This window comes from Cynocephalus volans, chromosome 3, assembly GCF_027409185.1.
Source record: "Cynocephalus volans isolate mCynVol1 chromosome 3, mCynVol1.pri, whole genome shotgun sequence".
Taxonomy (NCBI): domain Eukaryota; kingdom Metazoa; phylum Chordata; class Mammalia; order Dermoptera; family Cynocephalidae; genus Cynocephalus; species Cynocephalus volans.
In genome coordinates, this window is record NC_084462.1 from 54869938 (window position 1) to 54887540 (window position 17603).

The 17603-nt window shown below is 48.7% G+C and overlaps 1 protein-coding gene across 7 annotated transcripts in view; it reads right to left on the reverse strand.

Moving 5' to 3' along the window:
* The window catches only part of NTRK3 (neurotrophic receptor tyrosine kinase 3), a 358581-nt gene that overhangs the window by 287886 nt on the left and 53092 nt on the right, over positions 1–17603 (reverse strand). For all 7 annotated transcript variants that reach the window (XM_063089452.1, XM_063089451.1, XM_063089450.1 and 4 more), the window contains exons 2-3: positions 3881–3955; positions 3109–3180 (exon numbers count right to left, since the gene is read on the reverse strand). In XM_063089452.1, coding sequence (XP_062945522.1) covers positions 3109–3180; positions 3881–3955 — 147 coding nt within the window. The remainder of the gene's footprint in view (positions 1–3108; positions 3181–3880; positions 3956–17603) is intronic.

The following is a 17603-nucleotide window of genomic DNA, read 5'->3' on the forward strand; positions in this document are numbered from 1 at the left end:
GATGGTCAGTCACTCATAAAGCTTGAAGCAGGGCCCAAGAGTCCTAATCTCCAGCTTCTTTGCAGCAGAAAACTTGGCCTTAGCATTGTTGGTCCATTTTCTGGCGCAGGGAACAATTGCACTGACTAGTGCGACAGTAGCTCAGCATGGGAGATGGTGGAACCAACCAAAACAACCTGAACAACCTGACATCAGTATACGGGCAATGATATCACTTCCTGCTTCTTGTTCTGTACAGAGGGGAGAAGAAAAGAGCTCTCATCATTGCCCTGAAAAAAAAAGAAAAAGCTGCCAAGCCAGGGCCTGGCAATTAGTGCTGGAGTAAGTGATCATCTTGTGATTGCTCAGCTGGGGCCTGAAGACTTGTAAATGTATTTAGAGGACAGAAATAGAAGATGTTGTGAGATAGCAGAGAAACCTGGCCCATTTGCCAGGAGAAAATGTCCCAAAGCTGCCGGGAAATTTACTCAATCAGGATTTTGGGGTGTGTCTTCATAAATAGGAAAAGTTAATAAATAAAACCCATGGATGAAGCCAGTGCACATGTCTTATCCTATTGTCTCCTTTCTCTATGACCCTCAGGATCCCCTGGAAGCCCCTCAGCACCTATCAGAGCCCCTCGACTCGGTGCTGACCTTGCACCACAATGAGCACCCCAGCTTGGCCCCAGTGTGCAGCCAGACCAAACTGGGAATGGACTGACAGTGATCCATGCTTCTTGGTGATCCCCCTATAGCCAACAGCAAGTACTCTGGCAAGAGCTGGACAACGTGTCCCAGAGAAGACAGGGCCCAAGGTCATGGGCAGGTTCACTGGTATCATCAGGCCCTACTCCAACCAGACCCCCCTGACTCCAAAGCCTTGGGAATCTTGCAAAGCCCCATCTTCCTCTATGGCTTCCACCACCCAGAAGACCCCAGATCATCCCAAAAGAGATGGTGGGTCACGGCCCTCATCCAGGTGTTTCAAAGGTAAGACAAAAACATGTTCTGGTACAATGCACTTCACCAACCCCCATAGCCCAAGAGGCACCCCTGCTCCCACTTCTGTGGCCTGTAGAAATGTGATGGGTCCCAAAGCCCTCTCGATCTCTCCGAGAGCTGCAGGGAACACAATGCCCTAGAAAGCTCTGGGGCATGAACACCCAGCCCCTTTTCTCAAAGGGGACAGAGCTTCTCCCACATTGACAGGTGCCCTCCCCAAGTATGACCCTCCACCACAAACTGGCACTCTGCATGCCATATTCTGCCCACAGACGGTTTCGTCTGGCCCACGCAGGCAAAGGTTTTGTTTTTTGTCACCAGCATATGAAACTTGAGTGGTTTCACATGGATCTCCAGCTTTTCTTGAAAAAACAAGTCTGGCAACACTGAGCCCCACCTCCACATGTCAGCAGTCAGCTGGAACTGCTGGTTGGCTGCACCTGTGGTGGGGACACATGGTCCCCAGCCTCTACTGTCCATATCTGGTCCACCGTGGGCATTTGGCTTTGTGACCCTTGTATGAGTTCCTATGAAAAGGGAGACTTCTCAGATGTCAGAGCTTCTTCCCTTGGGATAGTTTACAAAGAAATCCACATCCCCAATAAAATAAACACCTGGAACATCTGGTCCAAGGCCCTCCTCTGGTCCCAGCTATGCCTCCAGCTGCAAAGAACACACATCAGGATAGTCTCACCACAGAGGCTAGACTAGGGCAAGGGGGCAGCAGCTAAATTAGACAGTTGACAGGGAGGTCACAGTCCCCTGTAGCTAACACAGCAGGCCCTAAGCAAGGACCACAGAGCTGGCTGTTTCCAGAGGGAGGAAAGAAAGTTCGGCACAAAGCACAGGTGGCCATTACTGGTGAACAAATATTTATCGAACACTCACTATGTGCTTAGGAAAACACACAAGGTCCCGAGGGTAAGGCCAGGACCCCCCAAAGAGAAACAACTCCCCACCACAATTTTCTACGATTTCTTCCTTTCCCCCCGCCCCACCCTCCTCTTCCCGATGGCTTCCCTCAGATGCTCTGCCTCCTCCTAGGAGGTTTCTATCCAGACCACTGGGGCGCCCTTCCACTATCAATTACAAAGTGCCTCAGTCAGTAAAGCTTTCAACTGGCCAAAGGAAAGACTAGTCTGCACACTATTCCTCTATTTTCTCCCCAAATTCAATAGACCCCACCAGACCTGGTTCCTATAGAATCTCTGCCATTTAGGAACATGCCAGTGGATGTCTGGGATGGCCACTCTTCTGGAAGAAGAGTTGACCCAGACAAGTATGCCCCCGAGGGTGCAGCGGGTTGGCATTTCCCTGATCACTCACCCTAGGCTTCATGCCCACCTTCTCCCCAGGAAATGGCAGTCCTTTCACTGAATCCCAGGGTCCATCAGCCCAGAATAGGCTCGGAGAGGAAGCGTCAGGCTTTTGTGGGTCTACCCCTGCTAGGTCCAGCCAGAGCCAGCCCCTGAAGGTGCCATTCACCTGCCAAATATGGCAGGCAGGAGAGGGGAGTGATGCGGAGAGGGAGGCACAGACAGGAACCCCCACATAGCCATGTGACCTCCAGCATGGAGGTGCTAACGAAAGCTGTGTGACCTTATACAGGTGTCTCTACTTCTCTGAGCTCTTACCATTGAACCCAGAATCTATTTATATATAACATTTGGTCTGGTCTTGCTTTTCCCTCTTTGTCCAACCCCCAACCCCCAACACACACACACACACTCTCTCTCTCTCTCTCTCTCTCTCTCTCTCTCTCTCTCTCTCTCTCTCTCTCTCAGAACCTACAAATTGTCATAGAAGTGTAGTATTCACATTACATATGAGTGGAATTTCCTATCATGTACACTCCCATAAAATTGCAAATTTCATCATGAAACGTGAACAAAGTCTTGGGAGTCAGAAGACTTTCCCTCTAAGCCCTAGACTTTCCCTTCTCATAGGAACCTTAGATATCATCAAATCCAAAATCCTCATTTTACAAGGCAAAATCGGAGGCCCAAGAAAGTTAAGGGCACACAGTGGCACAGCCAGGTCTAGATCTCAGGCCTCTGGCTTCACTGCACAGGATTCTCTCCCTGTCATGTGCCCGCCAACCACCCTGCAGCCCAGCCCTACTCACATGTAACGCAAGTGGGGGTTCTTGGCAAAGGCTCTGGGCTGGATGTTCCGAAGTCCTGAGTTCTTGATGGTCCTGGGCAGAGAGGAAAAGAGGGTCAGCAGAGCTCAAAGGGCAGCAAAACGTCTGCTCTGGGCAGAGGCTGGCAGAGGTCAGGACAAGATGGGACCTGCAGACTCCCATGGGTCATCTGCATCTTTTCATCACCAGTTATCACAGAGTGGCCCCACTGGGGTGCTCGTGGGAAGCATCCGGGCTCACACCCCCCAAGAGGAGCTGGGCTAGTACAGGCAGCTGCTCTCTACCCACTCTGCCAAGTGAGTAAGAGCAGGGGCCAAGGCTGGTCCAGCAGCAACATGGCTGGACCCTCTTTGCACCTTCTCCCCATCCCCACCCCAGGTCCCAAAGCCACTAGCACTGAAGTCCAATGGAGGAGTCACTGGGAAAGCTGGTACTCTGCAGGGCTCATCAGTCAAGCATAAGGCTGAAGGAAGAGACTAGCCCTGCAGGCCTGGGTGCAAGGCCTGCCTTAAAACCCGAACCTCAGGAGGGACTTCCTGCAGCACCTCACCTCTCTGGGCCTGGGGGAAATGAGGGGAGTGAAGAGACAGCCTCTGACACCCCCTGAGTAGGTGATGCCAACTCCACTAAAAGAGGAGACTCAAGGGGTAAAGCGCAGATGGCAGCCTTGCCACACCTGTCACCTAGAATGTGAACAGGTGACACCCCACCCCTCCTACTGCAAGAGGCCCCTCCCGTGGCCTGGAGCACTCACAGCTTTTGGAGTCCGGTGTAGAGCTCCATGTCCACAGCGTTGAGCGTGTGCAGACTGCGCCAGTTCTCTATGTGTCTGCAGGGAGGAGGAGAGAGGCAAGGTCAGGTCAGCTGGGACAGTAGAACGGCGGTGCTGGCTTTACAGCCAGGGAGACCCAGGTTTGAATCCTGGATCAGTCAATGCGAGCCAGGCCTTCTGGCAAGTTACCAGATAACTCTGAGCCTCAGTTTCCTCCTCTGCATGGTGGCCTTCACACCAGTGGCCTGACAGGGTCATTATGAGCATTAAGTGGAATCATTGGTTCAACGTGCCTGGCCCACAGACACCATTTAATGTGTCCCCCTCAGCTCCAGAAAGACTCCACTCTCTAAAGACTTGAAACCAAATCTCCCTGCATGTCTTCCTGACTCAGTTTCCCTCTGTTGCCTTTCCTTCTTTTCCCTTTTTTAAGATGTCCTAAGAACACGCTCTTTTTTTTTCTTAGTTCCTGCCCATAAAGAACATACACATGACATGGTTTACAAAAAGGAGGAGGTGGCTTGCTAGCAGGCATGGTTTCTGGGTAGAGAAGCCATGGAGGACAAACACCTGCCTCAGGCGCTCACCAGGTCCAGACACTGACAGCCCCACTTGGGTGATCACAGCCCAGTCCATCCTGAACCTCAAGAAAATCAAAGGCTTGATTTGGCTGAGCTCACTCCAGAGAGGAGAGGGCCACCTAAGCACCGGCGAGGCACCATAATGCCACGAAAAGAATGTGAGACTGGAAGTCTCGCTTCATCCTGAGACCTAAGTAGCCAGTGGCCTTGAGTGGGTGCCTGAACCTCCTGGGTCTCTCATTTCCTCAATTGTAAAGAGAGAAGGCTGCATTAGATCAGCAGTTTTTCCCCTTTTCATCACGAAAATCTCCTTTTAGAACTTTCTCCCAAGGCATCTCATGTTTCAGGAGATTTCTGTCTAGCAAGCACACTACGTTTATCAAGTAATAATTAATTCATCTTCTTGTATTTATTAATCAAAGATATAAATCAGTGTTAACCAGAGCCTTTTATCAACAGACACAAACCAGTGCTAACTCACCCAGTGCATACATTTCAGCCCAAAGCAAAGAAATTCAACAGTTCTATTAGCAATTAAAAGGCTTGCCATGGGTATGGGTCTGATTTCTGTTAGTTCTTTTGATACTGACAAAATGCCAGGGACAAACATCCCTCATTACTGCTTTTGGGGTCCCCAGGTTGAGAACCATTAGGCTACGGATTACCAAGGCCCTTTCCAGCTCTAAAGCTGGTGAAAGATGACCACTCGTACACACCTGCTATCCCAGAGCACCAAAGGATCCCAGGAAAAGGTCTTCTACTGCCCGCGCCCACCCTCCCAGAGTTAGACAGACCTTCTGGTCAGTGCCCATGAGGTCTAAATACCATCTTAGTGAAGAGTGCAGAAAGGTGACAGCTCACCCTAGGACAGAGCTACCCAAGACACACTCTGGACAGAAAAGTGACAGCCACCTTCCCCAGACGTCTCCACTCCAGCCCCGCCACCCCCGTGGCTCGGCCATCTGCCGCCAAGTCGAGCCAGAGCCAGGAAGCGAGCAGGACGGTGGCTGCCAGGCCCTCTGGACACATTTCAGAGCCACACAGTGACAAGGTGTGCTGGGAGCCCATTTTGTACCACATTCTCTTGGAGGCCCTGCTGAGCAGCCAGAGACACTGGTATCTGCCTGGGACATGGACCAGGTGGCCAGGTTGGTACTGGGTCTCAATTCTAAGGTCTTCTCCATGGAAGCCTCAGAGCCCCAGGGTATCTTGCTTGGTCTGATCCCACCAGGGCAGGGACTGTGGCAACATTACAAATGAAAAAGAAGGTCAGAAGGAGAACTATCTATGCCACTGGGTCCCCCCAGTGTATTCCCTGGGCCATTGGTCCATAGAAATGACCAGGCAGATCACAGTGTTTGTACAGAGCACCATTCATTCATGGGAACCCAGCTTCCTACAAGAATCTGCTCTCAACAAGTGGCTATCAATCAAATTGTTTAAATAAATGAAATCATTTTTCTCAGCCCACATTAGAATTCCATAAATGTGTTCTTATGAAGGTTGAGGTGTCAATCATTATTGCATTCTTTTTTGCGGGGGGGGGGACCGGTTAGAGGATTGCAACCCTCAGCACAGTGTGGTCTGCACCACGCTCAGCCAGAGAGCGCACCGGCCATCCCTATATAGGATCCGAACCCGAGGCCTCGGCGCTACCAGCGCTGCACTCTCCCGAGTGAGCCATGGGGCTGGCCCTGTCAATCATTATTGCATTCTAAAACTTCACCCTCCTCAGCCCTCATATTCTTATGCCCACACAACACACTGACCCTTCCCCAACTTATGCACACACTGACCCATGGCAGGGAAATGAATGAATGAACTTGATGCAAAGTAAATAGAATAATGGCCCCCACTTCCTCTGATGGGTCTGAACTTTCCTAAATCAGGGAATAGCATTTTTTTTTTTTGACCGGGAAGGGGATTGCAACCCTCAGCACAGTGTGGTCTGCACCACACTCAGCCAGTGAGTGCACCAGACATCCCTACATAGGATCCGAACCTGCGACCTTGGCGCTACCAGCACCGCACTCTCCTAAAGTGAGCCACGGGGGCCGGCGCCGGGAATAGCATTTTGATAGCCACAGTTCAATGGTGTGGTTAGGAGTCAAGGCTCTAGAATAACGGTTGGCAAACTATAGCCTATGGACTAAATCCAGCGTGCTGCCTTCTTTTGTATGGCCCTAGAGGTAAGAACAGCTTTTACATTTTTAAAAAAATCAAAAGAAGAATCATATTTTGTGGCATGTGAAAACTACAAGAAATTCAAATTTCTGTGTTCATTCCCACTCATATACTATCTATGGCCACTTTCAAGCTACAATGACAGAGGTGAGTAGTTGCTGCAGGGACCAGATGACCCACGAAGCCTGCAATATTTACTGTCTGGCTCTTTACAAAGAAAGGCTGCTGACCCCCGTCCTAGAGCCCGGCTGCCAGGATGCACCTCCTGACCTCAGCACTCCCTCTATCCATGTGACCCTGTCCAGGTTACTTCTCCTGTTTATGCCTCAGTTTTCTCATCTGTCAAATGGAGATGATAAAAATACCTGCTTCGTGAGAATGATGTGTTGATTGAAAGCCTGTGCCATAAAGTCCTTATGGCAGTGCAGGGCACACATGAAGTCCTCAGGAAGAGCTAGCCATGATGATTATTTTTTCTCTATGCCTCCCAGAGACTGAGCAGTCTTCTCTCAGTTTCCAAGCTAAAAACGGCATCATGCTTTTGCTGGAAGTTGTCATTTCTCAGCAATCATTGATAAAAACCCCACATGGCAGAAAGGAAGGGGTAGAAAACCTGTCATTCATGACCTCCAGGAAAATGATTCAAGCAAAAATTTATAAACATGTTCAAGGAATGTGCGGACGACTGCGTCAGAGCAGTTTCCCAGGAGGAGCCGGATGGCGAAGGTGCAACCCTGACATTTGTGGATGACATCGACAGAGCACCTGCCAGGTTCTCCTGTGACTCACCACTTGGTAACTCTGCTGGCTGGTTTGTGCTATTAGGGAGGCCATGAGTTGAAGTGGAAAAGGCAGGCTCTAAAGGGTATAATAAATAATAGGATGAGATAGGAGAGCAGGTTTGGTTTGCTTTTTGTTAATGGTAAACAGTGGCTACCTCAACCTAGTATGATCACATGTGCCTCCTCCTCTTCTGTGCTTTTCTGGGTTGTCCAGATTGTTTTTATAAAGCATTTGTGTTGAAAAACAATCAATAACTTCACATTTTTAAAGGAAGCTCAGGTACCTGAACACTGCGACAGGCTGGACCAGCCCATCCCCGCCGAGGCATCTCACAAATCCGCCCCCGCTGCAGGGGAAAAGAACACAGTACAAGCGGGGAACACGGGTGCATGGTGAGGGCTGGTGACACCCACAGAGACCCGCAGCCCTGTGCTCAATCTGGCTGCTGTCCCTGCTGCCATCAGAAACAGGGAGGGAAGGGGGTTGGGGAGAGGCCAAAGAGGTGGCCCTCTAGGCTCCCACCCCTACTTTAAATAAATTACCTCCACTTTAGTCTCTTAATACAATGGTCCTCAAGCCGAGGTGATTTTGCCTCCCAGAGGACATCTGACTTTGTCTGGAGACAATTTTGGTTATGACAACCGGGGAAAAAGCATAGCACAGGGATACAGTGGGTAGAGGCCAAGGGCACTGCTAAACAACTGTAATGCACAGAACGGCTCCCCACAACAAAGAATTATCAGCCCCAAATGTCCATAATACCGAGATTGAGAAGCCTTGCTTTATCACAAAGCTTTTGCCTAAGATTGCTATAAAAGCAAGCATCCCATGGCTTAAAACAACATCAATTTTGAAAAATGACTGCTTTTCAGCAAACACTACGAGGCCTTGGGCCAAAACAAAAAAAGTCTGCCTCTAGGACACTGAGTCTGGGTCAGAGGAAAAAATGGACAGCCGTGGCCCCCAGGACCCTCTCAAGCCAAGGGCAGTACCTGAGAGGAAATTAAGGACTCTTTAGCCCACTGGACCATGGCCCAAGCCAGGCTACCCATTCCAGAAGCAGTATGGCCCCTTTTCACCAAGCTCTAAGCTAGAATCCACTGGCCAAGAGCCTCTTCCCTACACCAAAAGCTCCTCTCTTGGACTTCTCCACCCAGAGGGTCAGTTCAATGCCCTGTCCCCACCTTCTCACCACTGCCATCCATGACACCACAGGATCACTACTCCGCTCTGCCAAGAGCTAATGTGCACCGTTTTTCCAGAGAGAGGGGGAAGGGGAGCTAATAAATGACCATGTGGACCTCAGAGTCAGAGCCAGGATTAGGGCTGCAGCTCAAAAACCTCAGTGAGGTCAGAGTGGACCTCCATGATTAGAAACCATGATGCTGCCAGGCAGGCTCAGCAGCACAAAGTCAGAGGGTGGCTGTGCAGTCTCTTCAGCAGTATTAGAAAACTCAGAAATATACCACTTTCAGTGATTCACAACAGCAACACCAAATCCTGGAGACCTAGGGCAACAGAGAGATGTCTCATACCCATTTTTGTAATGAGACGTGGCATAAATTAAATATGAATCGGTACACCCATAAAGAATACAAAAATCCTTTGTGCTAGGATAAATTAGATTGCACTTTTGTACCGTAGCTTTCTCTCCCTCCTGTTTGGCTTGGGACGATATGGAAATGAATTGGCAATCTCCAAGCATCTAAAAATTAGATGGTACAGACTCTGTGGTCCACATTTTAATTAGAAACATCTCATGTGGATATGTTTAAGAGTTGTTTTTGCCTCCAATATTTAATGTTTAATATTTATACCTCCTCTACACAGAAAATTCTAGGACACTGAGATATCCACCGCTATCTAACCCCAGAGAGCTAAGGTGATAGATTGAGGAGCCAGCAAGAGAGACAAGGTGCCCTCCACCCGGCTGAACTTCCTGGCCACGTGGGCACTTGGCAAGACAGGAGCTTGGCTGATGGGACTTAGGAATATCCTCCCTTCCTTTAGACGTCACAGGCCCAGTATCATCTCACCGTTCAGACTTTTCCCTCTCCTCCCCTGCTGTCAGATTGCTGTTATTTTCACTGTTACTGTTCTTCGTAACCAAATTTTCCAGACAACTAAATTTAAATGCATTTTCAACTTCCTTGCTGGATGTTTCTCTTTTTCCCTTAAAATGCATTACACACCTCTTTGCCTTTTTCAGCAGAGCAGACAGAACATGATTTACATTTTTTTCTGATGACCCTACATTATCATGACCTACCTCACTAGTCTGCTGGGCTAGTTAGCACCCAGCGAAGCCCTCAGAGGATTTTGATGTATGCAGGACTTGTACCCCCACCCCAACAGGCCCTACCCTGATATGTTTTCTGATTCTCACAGCTAGTACATCCATTTTTAACAATTTTCTGGCTCTTTCTTTGATATCAGGCTGTGAGCCACCACCTCTTGAGCAGCTGTCCCCAGGACCCCTCCTCCCTTCCAACATGCTGTGACCAGTCTCTTCTGCAGCCCCTTGTAGCACAATGGTTAGGAGCTGGCACCTGGAGGTAGCACGAGGTCCAGCACTGGAAGCCGATTGTGAGGGTTGGAAGAGGCAGTGCCCAGTCCTCACTTCAGCCTGGACACACAGCACTAGTGCAGTAAATACTCATCTCTTTACTGTTATGGGAGCTGTGTATTAAGTAAGAATAAACAGAATCTGAATAAGATCTAAGGGGATATGAAAAAATTCATACACACACATGTACATGAGTGCACACATATGTAGATAGGTAGATATGTACCTTTGTTTTCTTACTATGTCCTTTCTGGATAATTGAGGTTACCAAATAAGTGAAGATTTCCTGGAGGTGCAATCATAATTCGCATTCACCTGGTGGTACCTACGTTACACCACTCACATTATGTGCAGTAGATCCACTCTTGCAGGTGCAACCTGGCAGGAGGCAGCTGAAACTAGTGTTTCCTTGACGTTATTTATAGGGTGATTTTTTTAATTTATTTTGTATTGGATATGAGAACCCCATTCCTCCAACACAGCACTCAAGAGCTTCAGAAAACAAGGTTGCACACAGGTGTCCCTTCCATCCAGACTGGCCCCAGTCAGACATGAGGTTCCCATCACCTTCTCACCTGCATCCTGCAGAGGGAGGTTCAAACTGCAGTACAGAGTTGGGTGCCTGCGGAAACTAGCCTGGAATTCCATGTCAATGTTGGAGCACACACATGCACGAGCGCATGTTCACACACACATGCACACACACACACAAACACACAAAATGTGCCATGCATTTGACTTCAAAGCTTGTAGGGCAATGAGGAAATTGATTTATTATCCAGGCCTATTATGTCTAGTGATCCAGACAGCAGCATTAGCTTTCAATTATCTGATATGTTTAGCATTATAAACAAACAGTCTGCAGCCACAGTTCCATGGTGGTCAGGCACCGAGGAGGCTGGGGAGGAGCTACATCAGATCACACCAGCCAAGTCACCTGGCTCTCACTCCTTTGACAGATGCTGGGTGGAGGGGTTGGGGGGAGGAGGTACTAGACGCCTGGAGAGACAGATCCAAGAGCCAGAGGGGCCGGGGGGCGGCTTGGCCTGGTGATCCCAGCATGCCAGCACATTAGCACACCAGCCTACAAGCAGCTGTGCACCAAGGATCACGGTGAACCAGCCCTGCATCTGGGACCCCCCTGGGACCGCAGAAAGGAACATTCAGATCATGTGGAGAACAGATGGGAGACGACAGTTTCTGTGCCGGCTTCCTGATCAACTCCAAAGCCTGTGCCAGGAATGAGGAACATTTGTGCATACACCTGTGTGCTTCAGGTGCTAAGTAAGATGCTGTATCTCCTAACAGCAGAAAAGATCAAGGGCACACCCTCTCTGCCAACCCACTGAGAAAAGGCCGACTCCCAGGAGCAATGTTTCACCAGGCAGTCCAGGCTGTTCTGCTTGAACCCCAAGCTAGGACCAGACTGCCCTACCCCTCCCCAGTCTATCTGCTTCTCTCCAATTTCACTGCTGCCCGCCTGGGCTGCTGCTGGATGGCAACCCCCTCTTGCCCACACATCAGCGCACCAGGTCACCATCACCTCTGACCTGGAGGACAGCCAGCACCTCCAACTGGCCTCCCTCCTTTCATTCTTCTTCAACAGTCTATATTGTTGCCATCACACTTTGCTATTACCGTGAAATCCAAACACCATGCCCACAAAGTCCTGCACGAGAGGGCCACCAGCCACCTCTATGGCCCCTTCTAACCCACTCCTCCTGTATGCTCCAGCCACACCAGCCTGCCTTCTGGTCCTCAAACATGCCAGGCTTAATCCTAACCAAAACTTCTACATGAAACACTCTTCCCTGGCTCCTTCCAATGCCTCGGGTCTCCACTTAAAATTCCCCTTCTCAGAGAAGCCTGCCCTGGCCCCCTGTGTTAGCAACCCTCCCTTTTCCCATCCAGTCATTCTCTGGAACAAGCCCCTGTTTATGTCCTTCACAGCCCTTAATAACCATCTGTAATTGTCTTATTTGATTATTTGATTACGTATTTTTGTCAGTGTCTCTACATTAGAGCAATGATGCATGAGAACAGATCGTTCGTTATCTGTCTTATTCACCACTTACTCACCCCCAGAATCTCAAACAGGGGCAGCTGCCCCACCTCACTGCCCGGGGATCCCCACACTCAGCACATGCACGGCCCTCACCCTGGCCCCCTGAGTAGTCCAGAGCCCTGGTCCAACCCCACAGGCATCCTGAACTTGATCTCTGAGGAGAGATGTGGCCCAGAGCACACCACTGAACATCCCGGTCATGGACAGGCATCCTGGAAAAATGACTACAGGGCCCAGCAACAGGGAGGTAATCCCAGAGGTCTTGAGAACCCCATATACACAGCTCTGTCCCAGGGCCAGTTCTCATTCTGATGCCTAGGATCAGTATCAGGAGTGGACAGGCAGGCAGGGCACCCTTGCACCAAACAAGGAGTAGACAGGAAAGCCCTTGGCACCTTGGCACATCTTTTCCATCTTTCCCTTCCCCACATGACTATGTCCTTCACCAGAGCATGAGTTTTCTAAGCGCAGTGGCCATGAGTCTGTGCTTCCAGTGCTGTGCAAATGCTCAGTGAAGTGGGAGTGAGTGGGTAAGTGAATGAATGAATGAATGAATGAATGAACCCCCACAAGGGCCAGTGATGGAACTTAAGGGCTTAGCTGTCTATCAGCTCCCCGTGTGGACCTTCCTTCTCCCTTGCCCTCAGTCCTTCTCACCATTTCAAGAATTCATTTATTTTTTTCCTCTTCTCTCCTGTATACCCCCACCCTCTCTCTACTAGATTTTTCCATCAGCATACAAATATGTTCTAGTAAAGCTCATCCAAAAAAAACCTCCTTGACTCCATATCCTCCTCTGGCTACCAACTCTTGTCTCTATTCCTCTTTATGGCAAACGTTTTCAAAACAACTGTCCACACTCACGGGGCCTACTTCCTCATCTCCCTCTGATTATTCATCCCAGTTTGTCTCCTGTCCCTACCACTCTATTGAAACTACACGTCAAGGTTGCCAGTGACTTCCACGTTGGCAAATCCAATAGACTTCTCTGTTGTCCAGTCACCCCATCTCTTGGCAGCATTTTACATAGTTAACCATTCTCTTCTTTGAAACATTTCTCTTCTCTCTGGCTTCCTTGACTACTCTCTCTCTCCTGGGTTTCTTTCTACTCTCTGGCTATTCCTTCCTAGTTTCCTTTGCTGATTGCATATTCTTTATCTGATCCCTAAGAGTTGGAGTCCACCAAGTCTTACTCTGGGGCCCTTCTTTTCACCTCCTCTTCCCTGGCTCAAGTGACATCACCCAGGTGCGTGGCCTTGAATACCATCTACGTACCGATAGCACCTTAGTGTGTATCTCTCACCAGACCTCTGCCCTGAATGAACTTTTTGAAACATAAATCTTGTCATGCCCCCACCACCACCAAAACAAACAACCAACCAAGAAAAACCTCTAACAGCTTCTGCTGCTCTTGCGCTTTGGATAAAATTCCACCACCACCGGCAAAGTCCTACATGATTCCTATGTGATGTGGCTCAAGCCACTCTCCCCTCAGCTCACACAAAGCTTCCTTTTATTCACATGGTTGCAGCCTCACTGGTCCACTTTCTGATCTACAAAACACCAGCCTCCTTCTCTCCTTGCAGGGCCTCTGCATTGGATTTTTCCTTCAGCCAAGATGCCACCATCAGGATTCCCCTAAAATGTCACCTCCTCAGAAGGGCCTTCCCTGACCAGACAAGCTACAACAATTCTCTATAACTTTTTCTAGACTTAGAGTTCCCAAATCAGGGGAGGGTTTTGCCACTAGAGGACAATTGGCAATGTATGGAGACATTTTTGATTGTCACTATTGGAGTGGTGCCACCAGCATCTAGTGGGTAAAGGCTAGGTATGTTACTAAATATCCTACAACGCACCAGAGAGACACACACACACCCCAACAAAGAATTATCTGATCCAAAATATCATCAGAACTGCCTAGGTTGAGAAATGCTGCTCTAGATATTTCCTTTATTTCACTTGTCAAAATATCTAATTATCTCACTTATGTGCTGCTTGGTTTGAATGTGTCCCCCACATTTCATGTGTTGGAAACTTAATTCCCAAATTCATATGTTGTTTGGAGGTTGGGCATTTGGGAGGCAGTTAGGATTAGAAAAGGTCATCAGGGTGGGGTCCCCATGATGGGACTCTTGGCCTTATAAGAAGAAAAAGGCAGATCTGAGCTGACATATACACTCAACCCCCTCCCCATGTGATGTCCTATTCCACCTCATGACTCTGCAGAGTCCCCACCAGCAAGAAGGCCCTCACCAGAAGCTATCACCATGCTCTTGGACTTCCCAGCCTCTAAAACCTTGAGTCTGACAAATTTCTTTCCTTTATAAATTACCCTGTCTCAGGTATGAACTACAACATGTATTTACTTGTTTAATTTTGTCTCTCTCCTAATAGAATGCAAGCCCCATGAGGGCAGGCAATCTATCTGTCTTGTTCACTATCATATCCACAACACTCAGCCCAGTTCCTAAGACACAGTAGAAAATTTCAATGAACAAATTAATAAATGACTTTCCCTCTTCAGAACCCCACAACCTTGCAGCAAGTCATGAAAAAGCTATGGTTACCAAGGTCTTGGTGAGGGCCAGCATTTTTTCCAACCATTTGAAAAGACTAACGTTTAAAGAAGCAAGCTGTGCCCATGAAGTTGGGGTCAGGGGGTTGGAGCTCTTGTGGGCCTTGGGAAAAATCTCCTGTCTACAGATGAGAATCAAACCATGTTGATTATAAAACCTACTAGACATCTTAGCTTTGAACCAGGAGAGAAAATGGAGGTCTTTGATCAAGAGTAGAAACAGCCCAAGACAGGGAGAGAGACATTGACTTTGACCCTTACTCCCAATATGCCTTGGAGGAGAATGTCTGAGCAAGAAGGAGATTGGTCCAGGCCAGAGCAGCTGGCTTGAAAGTAATCCAACACTGCGAGCTCTGTGCCTAAGATCAGCTGGCCCCAGGGGGCTCTGAGAGTGCTGCCCTTCGGGTGGCCAATTTCCTTAGGAAAATATGAAATGGCCAGGCAACCCTTTACTGAATTATAAAGCACTTATCACTTCTTTAATAACTACCCGCATGGAGGACTTAATTCACTCAATATGGAAGTTATAAAGGCGAATTGGTAAGTGAGCATTAAGCTCAAGTGCATTGCATAAAGACTTACGAGGGCAATATTTTCCTCTATTAAAAGGGTAGATTTTCTCACTGCAACTGTGCCTCACAGTTAATGCAGAAAAGTCGCTCCAAAGCTCGGGGCATTTTCATCGTTAGAGGGTAATTCCAGGTCACTGGGAGGAAAAGGAGTCCTTGACTTTGCAGGAATAATTATTCCGGAACCTGCGGGTGTCAGAGTGATTAGTCAAGGTAACCATCAGATGCTAGGTTCTCTCCTCAGTGCATGGCAAGCCAGCCTGTGACCAAGCCAGAGAGAAGAAAGAAGTCACAGGATGGAGGAGGAAGGGTGGGCTGCACCCGCAGCTGAAGAGGGACGTGGAACGGGGCTGCAGGAGGGAGGCAGGTCCTGAGGCCAGTTCCTTTAAAGACCTGAGCACTGGAAGAAACACCAACTTACATGTGGGACCTGAAAGGAATGAATTAACATTAGCCCTTGTAATCTGCAAGGAAACTAGCTCTGCAATCTCTGAAGGTTCCAGAGGTTTTCATTTAAGAGGCTGGAGAGATAGATGGTCTTCCTCATCCAAGTGATGAAAATGCAGGTTTCTCTCTTGTGAACTTTTCTCTCCCTTGCTTCAACATCGTGACCAGTTTCCCTTCCTCTGGCAATAAACCATCTGTTCTTTTCCCCATATCCTCACCCTCTTGGAAGGCATCTCTCTATTCACATGACTTCAATTAGTACCTAATTAGAGATTAATTCCAGCTCTACAGCTCTACCCTTGACGCCTGACCTCTTCCCTGTCCTGTAGATCTTGTTCTCACAGTATGCATTCCCCTTGACTCCTAAGAGCAAATAAGAACAGAACAGCTCCCTCTTACCTCCTAAACTCTCCCAAACGACCTCCACTGAGTCCCCCTGGCTTGAAACATCACAGCAAAGAGGTTGACTAGATTTCAACGTATGTATGATAGCAGTGGGTTGGCAAAAGATAACACAGACTGCTGTGTTTAGTCAGAGTCTGAGGTTGAGCAGGAAAAAGAGCTGTGATCAATTAGTGATGTCTGCCATGGGCACAGTTATGGAGGGACAGTGAAAGCAACCATCTATTAACTGTGCCTGTCGAAGACACTTTTGACATCTTCCACTCTCTTAGATTCATATCCTACCAATCCCTCCTTCCTGATATTTCTAGTAATTTCCCTTGTCTTTTATTTCCACAGCCCCTATCAGAGAGCCTCAAGCTCAGGACACAACAACCTCTTTGCAGGCCTTTCAGCTTCCAGTCTCTGTGCTCTATCCTGTTCTTGGCTCCACTCTCTCAAAGATGACATTGAACGTGTCCCTCGCAAGCTCAAGACCCCACGGGGGCTAACAAAAGCCTCTCACACCAAACCAAAACTTCTATTAGAAAGCCTTAACCCTGCAGGAAATCTGTAACTGAGGGTTAGGGGTCTATGAAGAGCCACAGAGCCTTTGAGGACAGAAGCAGCCTTTTCTCTCTGTTCTCTGTGACAATGCCTTGTACTGTTGAGATGCTTCCCCGAGGCTCAAATCCAGATGGAAGCTGAGAGGAAAGGGGACTGCTAATAGGACCTACACAGGTGCTGTTGTGATTCTCACTCCCCTTATTTCTGGGTTCCCTTTCTTCCTGTCATAGAAAGTGAAAAATCTAGCCTCTTAAGGGAGGTGTGCTCGCATCAACAGAGACGTCAGCCTGCCAAGCATCATCATGCCTCTTCTTCCCTGGACTTTTGGAAGCAGTTAGGTGTAATGGAAAAATAACGGGCTTTGGGGCCAGCACTGGGCTTGACTCTCCACCTGTCACTGACAAGCTGGGAAATCTCTATGGCCTCATTTTCCTCATCTATAAAATAGAGATAGTGATGCTGACCTCATGGAGGAGTCATAACCACAAACTAAAATAGTGTTTGTAAAAGACCTAGCACATTGCCTGAAATATGTTAGTGCTCAAAGAATGTTTATTTTCCCCTCCAAAAAGAAAAGCAGTCCCTGGATTGTGCAGGGATTGAGGTCAAGAACTGGGGCTACCATGGCAGGAAGAGTGACCCTGCTTGTAGCCACAATGGTGGAGGCTGTGACGTGCATGTAGACTGGGACCCACCCAAACACCCCCTCCCCCACCTCTACCCACTGCTTCCTCCTCCTCTTGTAACCCAGCCTGCACTATACAAGTCAGCCAAAAAAAACCACGTGCCACCCAGCACTGGCTCCTCTCCCTGACAGCTCCTGGGTACTCAGCGAATGTCTGTGGATCTGGACGTCTCCTTCTGGGGTTCCCATAAGCCACATCTTCCTCTCTCCACTAAGCTTGCATCCAACCATCACCACCCAGCTGCAGCCACTCAGCGATCCCAGCCTCACCCTCCAGTTACTGGGGAATTATTTCTGGG